Below are 9,838 nucleotides of genomic sequence, written 5' to 3' on the forward strand. Positions count from 1 at the left end.
TGTGCTTGTAAGTGATCCGACGGAATTGCCTAATGGAGCTCGAGCTCCTGTAGCCCTTTATTTGAAAACTTTAAAATTTAAAATTTTGAGTTTCATTTTTTATGCGAGCTACACAAAGATGATAAGATCACGCGTGGCCTCATATTTTGAAACAAGTTCACACATATTTGTGATACCATGTAAACATCTGCAAACCTTTATGAGATACTCCTATATATTTTGTTGTCCCGTGAAGTAGAAGAAGATAGTTGGTACGCCTACACTAGACATTCATCACTTGCCTTCTCGCACGATACGAACATGCAGATACTTCTTCCACCAAGAACTCAGTTCGAAAAAGAAAATCTTCATGTTGTGAGTTCGGGTGCCAAATGAAATCAAAAGTTCTGTCAGAATAGATATCACACGTTCTTGGCGAACTAAATTATACTCCAAATTAATATGAACATTACTCGCAAAAAAAAAAGAACATGATGGATTCATGGTCAGAGTACGAAGATCTGGGTCAACCATTCCTAAACTAGCATTGCCACCGACCCAAAGCGAGTAGCACCACTACCATGTTACTCCACCTACATGCGTGTGGGCCTGGTGGCATTACTGTATTAATATTTTTCGGCACGGGTGCTATTTTTAGCAGTATTTTCGGTACTTTTAGGTATCTGTCTCTCACTTCTCCTTGCATCTACTCTGTAGCTTTGGGGTAAATAATTTGGCCACATGTCGCATGCACTTGATCACCAAAGCATCGTAAAAAACACTACCCATGACGCGTTCGTGGCTATATATTTCTAGGCGTCGTACGCCTCAACTCTCGCAGACAGTACGCAGCCCTCTGCATGCATGCACTATCTCCAAGTCCCAACACACACAAACACACAGCACTACACGATCGAGCATGGCCGGAGCTAATCCTCCTAAGGTCGGCGAGCTGTTGCACCACACGCCGCGCAGCTCGACGGCCGCGGTCGACAAGGCAATGTCCTCGCCCTCCAGTTCATACGCGCGGCACCACGCCGTCAAGGAGCGCGTGGCGCGGTGGCGGCGCGCGCTCGCCGGGCGGTTCTGGCCGCGCGTCGGCTCGCTGCTCGTCCACGTCGCCTACTTCCTCGCCGTCTCCTGGCTCGGGTACCTCCTCCTCGCGCAGCTCAGGTTCCGCGCCGGCGGCGACGGCACGAGGCGGCCCCGCGGCATCGACCTGTTCTTCACCGCCGTCTCGGCCGCGACGGTGTCCAGCATGTCCACCGTCGAGATGGAGGTGTTCTCCAACGGGCAGCTCCTCGTCCTGACCGTCCTCATGCTCGTCGGCGGCGAGGTGTTTCTATCCCTCGTAGGCCTCGCGTCCAAGTGGTCCAAGCTGAGGAAGCAGGCTGCACACAAATCCCGGCGCGTGGAGATCCACCACGTCGCCGAGCTTGAGATGCCGCCGGCCGCCGCCGCTGACATCGATAACCCAACGTCGTCTACCGCCGATGATGTGACGAGCAAGTCGTTGGAGCACGCACCTGACACGAGGCTGCGGCGCGACGTGGTGCGGTCGCTGTTCTTCGTCGTCCTCGCCATCTTCCTTGTGGTGCACGTCCTCGGCGCCGGGGCCATCGCGGCGTACATCCTGCACGCGTCGCCGGCGGCGAGGCGGACGCTGCGGGACAAGGCCCTGAACGTGTGGACCTTCGCCGTGTTCACGACGGTGTCCACGTTCTCGAACTGCGGGTTCATGCCGACGAACGAGAACATGGCAGTGTTCCAGCGGGACACCGGGCTGCAGCTGCTGCTCGTGCCGCAGGTGCTGGTCGGGAACACGCTGTTCGCGCCGCTGCTGGCCGCGTGCGTGCGCGCCGCCGCCGCGGCGACCAGGCGCGTGGAGCTCAAGGAGACTTTGAAGCAGGGCAGGGAGCTGACGGGGTACTCCCACCTGCTCCCGGCGCGGTGGTGCGGGATGCTGGCGGCGACGGTGGCCGGGTTCCTCGCCGTGCAGGTGGCGATGCTGTGCGGCATGGAGTGGAGCGGGGCGCTGCGGGGGATGAGCGCGTGGGAGAAGGTGTCGAACGCGGTGTTCCTGGCGGTGAACTCCCGCCACGCCGGCGAGTCGACCCTCGACATCTCCACCCTCGCGCCGGCCATCCTCGTGCTCTTCGTGCTCATGATGTGAGTCCTGCTCGATCTCTCTCTCTTTCTCCAGCTGCGGGTCGATGCTTACGAGAATGCTGTTAAACTAACCTGGTAAATGGTATACGTAGTTTGTTTTCTTCCCATAACACTGAGTTCCCTACGTTGAACGCCAACAAGAATCTAGAACGTGGCACTAAGATTTTATTTTTCCCGTGCTTCTCAACTAAATGTCATCCCAGATTGCCTAAAATTTCATGTCACGTTCCGAAGCTTTTGATGAGAAAAAAAACACCTAATCATGCTCTTTCGCAGAGAAAAAAAAACACACGCCTAATCATGCTCATCTCATAGTCAACCTACTTGACCATCTTTGTCATTGCTATCTGTGCTCTTTTTTTTTTGCGAATACTTGCTATCGGTGCTCAACTTTAAGCCTAGCAGAGATTTTTAACAATTTCATGCCAAAGGTAAATGTAATTATAGGCTAAGCTTACACTGCCCCCCATTTAATAAACAAGTGGCATTTTGAATATATAGTTATATACATAGTAAAACTTTGAACATTTCGACTTATGGTACCATTTTATTAAAAACTTGGAGATCATATATACATTTTTCCCTGGAAATATTCGAGATTTTGGTTTTTGGAATGGAGAATATTGTTATTTGGTTGGGGCAATATTATAGATATCTACCTTAAGTCAAATATCTTAAGTTTGACCAAGTCTATAGAAAAATATACTAAGATGTGCCACACCAAAGTAATTTCATTTGATTTACCACAATATATATTTTCCCGTGGTATTTTTTCATACTAGAATAAACTAATTGAAGGAAGTGCTAGTATCCAAAGCCATGGGTATTGCTGCAAGACTTGCAATCATTCTTCAAGAAACTCAAATTGTATGTTAATTTTATTTTATTTTTGCGAATAAATCTGTATGTTAGGGGGAGAGTATAAATGTATAATGATCGATGAGACTAGTAAATCTGCATAATTTGTCATGCATGTTGCTCATCAAGTGTCATACCCTGATCATCGCTGAATACTCCGTACCAAGTACTCCATGGGGATGTAGAATTCACGTTAACTATGCATTAGTACTACCTCCGTCCAGTTTCCAGTTTTATTGGTCACCTTCATATTTTAGGCCAGACTTTGACCATGTATAGACTATTAAAATATAAAGTATATGCTATAAAAAATATACTGTTGGATTTGTATTTGAAAGAGCTTTCCAATAATATAATTTTTATGACATATGATTTACATTTTGTTAGTTAATTTTTTAGGTCAAATTTTAACCCAAAATAAGAAGGGGCCTACCGTCTAATAAACCCGGACGGAGAGAGTATTTATTAATAAGTGCTCCAGGTGCCCTTTTGTCCATAATGCTAGCCCTTAACTAATGAAACTAGGAAATGGCGTTCAATAATAATTGAACGAAGCGGCTGAGGAATTTTCCCTCCCCGCGGAACGGACAGGCCCAAAGTATTCGAGCTCACGCGCAGCTGTGACCGCACCTTGGCCAGGAAGAAGAGGCAAGAAAAACACGAGGAAATTACCGCCAAATTAAGCACCCAAAACCAAAATCCTGGACCAGCTACCCATCGGTTCATGCGGAGCCACGAAATTGCGTGTTCCATGGTCCATTCTACGAATTGCCAACCACGATCGAGCATCGATCGCCGCAGGTTCATGATCGGAATGCCGATCGACGGGTTGATCGGATCGGAACTGTTCTCTAGATTCGGATTCCATGCATATATGAAGATCCGATAGTGTCAGTGCAGTGGTCCATGAGAAACTGAGACCATATGTAGGCTGCGAGAGAATCAGAACCTGCATATGTGCCGCGCCGTTGAATTCCTGAGAATATTGCCGGTCACCAGAATGTCCTTGCAGCACGTCATCCTGAGAATCGACACTATCCGTCTCAGTTTTCTCACGTTCTGCTTGCCTCCTCTTGCTTCAGGTATCTGCCTTCATACACCACGTGGTTTCCATTTGCGGGGAGCTCCGGCACAACGGATCACGCCGAGGAGACACAGGGTATCAGGCTGATCAAGAGCACGGCCTTGTCGCAGCTCTCCTACCTCACCATCTTCGTCATCGCCATCTGCGTCACCGAGAGGGAGAAGCTCAAGGAAGACCCCCTCAACTTCAACCTGCTCAGCATCGTCGTCGAAGTTGTCAGCGCTTATGGAAATGTGGGATTCTCCATGGGCTACAGTTGCAGCAGGCAGATCAGCCCGGACCAGCTGTGCACCGACAGGTGGACCGGCTTCGTCGGGAGGTGGAGCGATTCCGGCAAGCTCGTCCTCATTCTCGTGATGCTCTTCGGGAGGCTCAAGAAGTTCAGCATGAAAGGAGGCAGAGCCTGGAAGCTTAGCTAGATGCAGCGCCTACTTCTCTCTTCTTGGTGAATGGTTTCCTCTTCTTCTTTTTCTTGCCTTCCACCTTTCTGTAGTCATATATAGTATATAGGTGTAGAAATTTACCTGCAAGTGCTGCGAGTTTCAGATTAGGTGAATCAAATTTAAATCATTAAGGATCAAGGCAGGTTAATTAACCTGATTCTCCTCACACACAGAGATGGTTTGCTAGTCATTTCTTACAACAACCTGCTGCATGCCACAGATCTGAAAGTATAAGCATATGTTAGTGTGTACAGGGAAATTCCAATCAAGTGGTGGTCAGGTCATGTTCTGTGACAAGAAAGGTACCTGAGGCCACCATAATTCTTCATGGAAAAGCACTATAACACTATCTTATCGCAGCCTCACTCGCCACACACTTTTCTCAGGGATAAAAAGAAGTAGCACGCCTGCGCAATTAGATTGTGCGACACTGAAAGAACATAACAGAAAAAGGTTGCTTAGATTGTCGATTGTGCGACAACATAAGTTCCACTACACTTGTGTGTCTGCATTTCTTCACAGAACAGGGGATGTGATACGTTATATAGTAGCGAAGATACATAGCTGAGTCTAGTGGAGCTTGATGCATAAAACTATTGTGCCAAAAAAAGGATACAAAAACCGATGTTCTAGTAAAAATGTCCAACAAATATCAGCCCAAAAAACCCAGCAGTCACTAAGAATTTAAACAAAACAATGCAAATGCTGGAACCCAACTTCACGACCAGTCATCTATTTCAACTAATGCGGTCTTGTATCGTGCGGCGCTTTCTGCCAGATAGAATAAGTGAATAACTAAATACATAAATTCACCCCCACCTGCACTGATAATTGAAAATATAACCAAGAGAATGCAAATATTCTTGGGTTTCTCCCACGGAACGATCACATAAAAAAACTCATGAACGAACATCCCCACCTGCACGATAGTTGAGTGCTTTTTTCTTTACTTTTTCTCCACTCATTTTCACGTTACAATCTCAAACTCACAACCTGTATATGCATAAGCAAACCTAACTAGTAAACCTACTCAGACTGAACTTCCAACCGCACTCAACTAGGACTACAAGTGTTTTTTTTTTGAAACAAAGGCAAAAGTTTTGCCTCATCGATTAATTAAGAAGAAAAAAAGAATTGCCAGTTAATTCACGGGAAACCGGGCGAAAACCAATAAAACAGACCACAGACGAACAATTCACCAACACAACCACCACGCAAAGTGATCCCGACACAAGATATCGGGTACCCCAAACCACAACGACAACCCAATCCAAGAGGACGGGCCGAGAGACCGAAGACCAAGCAGGTACATACGTCTTCCCTATGGCACCACTCTTCTTGCCTTTGCCCACCTTCTTGCATTTGCTCCTTATTGTTGTCCCCGTCAGAAGGCAAGCAATACTAGGACTACAAGTGTAGCACAGACAAATAAATCTTCATGGAAAAGCATTATGTTGCTACCTTAGAGATAAGAAGTAACACGCATGTGCAACTAGATTGTGTCTGTTGACCGTTGTAATAAAAGGAAGGGAAAGGAGGATAAGGGAAGTTCCACTACACTTGTGTGCGCTTGAACATTTCTTCACACAGCAGGGGATACGTTATATAATAATCAAGATAAATGTCTGAAGCTAGTGGAGTCTGATACATGAAGTTGAGTTATAGTAAAAATGTCCAACCAAAATCATCCCAGAAATCCCAGCCCACACTAGTAACTAAACATTAATTAAGATAACGCAAATGTCGCAACCCAACTCCACAACCGGTCATTTATTTCAACTACTGCGGTCTTGTCTTGTCTGATGCTTTCTGCTAGATGGACTGACTACATCGATTTATCCCAACCTCCGGTCCTGCACTTACAACTGCAAATATAATCAAGAGAATGCAAATTTTGCAACCCAGCTTCAGAATCGGCATTTGTTCCAATCATTGCAGCCGTGTCTCTTCTGTGGAGCGTTATAGAAGACTGTAGACACAATTTTGCAGTAGTAAATTTATAGGGTGGTAAATTTCAGCTTCACAGTACACTAATGAATAATCCTAGAAAAAGTAGGACACATTTTTGGTCTAAACCAGAATAATGCAACTGTTACTCTGCAGGATCAAATGAAATTAATAACTGAAAGTGAGAACAGTGTAAATTATTGACATATAATAACTGAAAAAATTAACCTGGAGTATTAGGTGTCTTTGTGAAGATAAAGTGCTATATGAAATCAACAATATCCTCAGATGCAAAAACTGATGAATGAAGGATGATAATTGCGGAAAATTCCTTCAACCAGGACATAAAGTGGTTGGGAATTTCCATAACAGCGGCACATGCAAATCCATGAGTCAATTATACCTGGAACCGGGCCCTTATAGACAATGCTTGCAGGGGAGAATATTTTTCTTACTCCACTCTTACAGATTGAGCTCCAGAACTTGATCGTGTTGAGAAATGCATGCAAGGGAGAGTACTTAACCCAGAAGACACCATGAGAACAGTTTCCAGTTGCCAAGCCCAACATTTTTATGTCTGAACAAAAATGCTCACAAACTTCAGTGCATCAATTCAGTTCAGCTCTGGTTACTTGTTTCTGGTAAGCAGTCCTTTGATAATCCAGCTAATTTAATTCATGTGCTGCTGATTAACCTAACTCCAAGGAACTTGGATATGACATTCACCTCTGTGTCCAAAGTGACAGTGTCAAGCATGGCAACACTTGAGATGGAGGACTTCTCTGGCCAGCAGCTCTGGGTTTTGATGATACTGATGTTACTGGGAGGAGAAGTGTGCACTTCAATGTTAGGGCTGCACATTGAAAATGCTTGGGGCAACACTGAGGACACCCTCCAGAAATTGGTAGCCTCACTGCTCCAGAGTGCCAGTTCAAGAGATGCCCGTGAAACTGTTATCGACATCCCGACCCTTTTTCCACCAATTTTGGTGATATTTGCACTTGTCAGGTAAGTAATCCCTCCAACACCTATTCATGGTGAACCTAAGTTGGATAGCATGCTTAGATTAGCTCTTACTGAAAGCATATTACCTGGAGCATTGTCATAAATTTAGAACTATGGATGTTTGAACATTAATTCTGCAGAGGCTAAATCGAGTGCGTCTTTTATTTATTACTCCCTCTGTCCCATAATATAAGAGCCAAAACGGCATAGATAGTTCAGTACAGTCTTTTTTTTTCTTTTTTGCGGGATAGATAGTTCAGTTCAGTTCAGTCCTAAGTTGACAATAGCAATTGCTGATAAAATGGAGCAAAACTAGTAACCTTGAGTGAGCATCCATATAATGATATAAACTTTGCATCCTTCAGAGGCCGCAAGTGACTGGAATTGGAGACCTGCATAAGACGGATTCTGGATGCGTAAATCGGTTTAGTGCCAGCGCTGCGCGCGGGAGAAAAAGGAGAATGTATTAGAAACGCAAAATACCAGAAATGTCCGTTGCATTGGTGCTTGGTGGTAACTGGTAAGCTCGTCGCCTGGATAGCCCGTAGGCGGTAGACGGTGGTAGTATTTGCTACCCTAAGGAAGAGGAAGCCGTGGTCCGTGGATGGATCATGGACGGAATGGGATGCGAAGCAGAGGAGACAACGCCTTCGGCGAGGGAGACCGAGCTACCGCTCCGCGCCGCCGAGGTGCTTTCCGTTCCAGGGACATCGGGCTTCCGCAGTTTCGTCGCCGCCGGGATCCTCCACCTGGGGGAGCGAATTCCTCGCCATTTTTTTTTTGAGAGAGAGTGGCACAAAACGGAGGGCCAACCATACTGTGTCTGGACCTGAGGAATGAGCCCATGGCCTTTCATACATGGGCCATCCGGATGTACTGAAGTGGGCTCGCACTTTACCGAAGAGCAGAAATGCAGAGCCCAAGGTTTGAGATGGGAGCTCTTAGGCCCTGTTTGTTGAGTTTCACGTACCAGATTCAGTGAAGCTGAATCTGAAATCTGAAATAAACTGTTATTTTGAATCAGTTTTACCAGTGAAGCCAGCTTTGTCAGTGAAACTGAATCTGAAATCTAAAAAAACAGCTACTCCCCCCATTCCATAATGTAGTGCGCACACGCTTTTTGAGATTCAATTTTGACCATAAATTAGACCAATAATACATAAATCATTTTACTAAAAAATTATACTTTTGAAAACTTCTTTCGAATGTGAATTCAAAGGTATCTGTCATGCTCCCGCCGCAGTCGTCCATGTTGGTTAAATTTATGATCAAAGTTATATCTCGAAAAATACGGGCGCACTTATGGAATGGAGGGAGTATTTCAAATCAGCTTTGCCAATGAAGCTGCATCTGGATTTGGGTCATTTTTAGTGCAATTTGTAGATGCACCTCAAAGTGTATTTCGGTGACGAAGCTGATTCGCAACTAAAGCGAATCTACAGATGATTCAAATCCAATCAAAGCTGAAACAAACATGATCTTATACAACTATGTATCAGCTTTGCTACTAAAGAGAATCCCTAGGTGATTCGAATCAGATCAAAACTGAAACAAATAAGGCCTTAATATGAGGCGTTGTGCGTGAAATAGAGAGCCGACGCACACGGAGGGCATGACTGAGCCAACCCATTTAGTGCGCACCGCAGCGACCCAAACACTGGCTAGCTGACTTACTGTGGCGGCCGCCCTCTAGGGCCCTATAGCGTCACGGTCACTATAGCCTCCGTCTAGAGTCATTTTTTCCAAAATTCAATATTTTTAATACCAATATTTTGAAAAACAGAAACAATTTTGGAAATTTCTGCACATTTTTTCGGAAAACACAAACACTTTTTGAAATTTCCCGTAAAATCCAAACATTTTGTTTTGGAAACACAATAATTTTTTTGCCATCTTTCTAGAACAATTTTTAAAGAATATATTTTAAAAAAAGAATCCAACAAAAACCAGTAAAACAAAAACAAAAGGATCAAACCATAACCGGTCAGGAACCACCCTCTAACTAAATGGGTTGGCCTATAATAGAAATCTCTAAGTGAGCTCTGTGTGAAATGGCTCTCAGTCACCCCGGGCATAAAAGCAGAAAACCAAACCCAGAAAGATCCGGACCAAACATGTAAAGAAGAATCGGGGGGCAGGGGGGGGGCCGCTATCTGAGATGCCGGGTGGGGCGGGGGAGGGGGGGGCCTGAGAGCACGCCACTTGACGCGCTCTCAGCTGCCTCCACATGTCGTGCTCTGGGCACTTCTTATAGATTATATTTATTTATTTATTTTTGCACGCGTTTTCAGCTTTTTACATGGGTTTTCTTGGTTTTTTACTTTTTGATTTTTCATCGGTCTTTCTTAGCTTT

At 45.3% G+C, this 9,838-nt stretch overlaps 1 protein-coding gene across 1 annotated transcript; it reads left to right on the forward strand.

Moving 5' to 3' along the window:
- The first annotated feature begins 801 nt into the window (after positions 1-801).
- Positions 802-4,774, forward strand: LOC125539545 (probable cation transporter HKT7). Its single transcript, XM_048703030.1, has 2 exons — positions 802-2,148; positions 4,089-4,774. Exons 1-2 carry the CDS (start codon positions 899-901, stop codon positions 4,507-4,509), a joined length of 1,671 nt encoding a protein of 556 aa, XP_048558987.1. The 5' UTR covers positions 802-898; the 3' UTR covers positions 4,510-4,774.
- Positions 4,775-9,838: the final 5,064 nt, after the last annotated feature.

This window comes from Triticum urartu, chromosome 2 (assembly GCF_003073215.2).
Source record: "Triticum urartu cultivar G1812 chromosome 2, Tu2.1, whole genome shotgun sequence".
NCBI classification, from domain to species: Eukaryota; Viridiplantae; Streptophyta; class Magnoliopsida; order Poales; family Poaceae; genus Triticum; species Triticum urartu.

Excerpts from the sequence above, each read along its gene's own strand:
- LOC125539545 (XM_048703030.1), top strand. The coding sequence starts at position 899 with ATGGCCGGAGCTAATCCTCCTAAGGTCGGCGAGCTGTTGCACCACACG. Across the intron at positions 2,149-4,088 it reads GTGCTCTTCGTGCTCATGAT|GTATCTGCCTTCATACACCA; the intron begins GTGAGTCCTGCT and ends CTCTTGCTTCAG.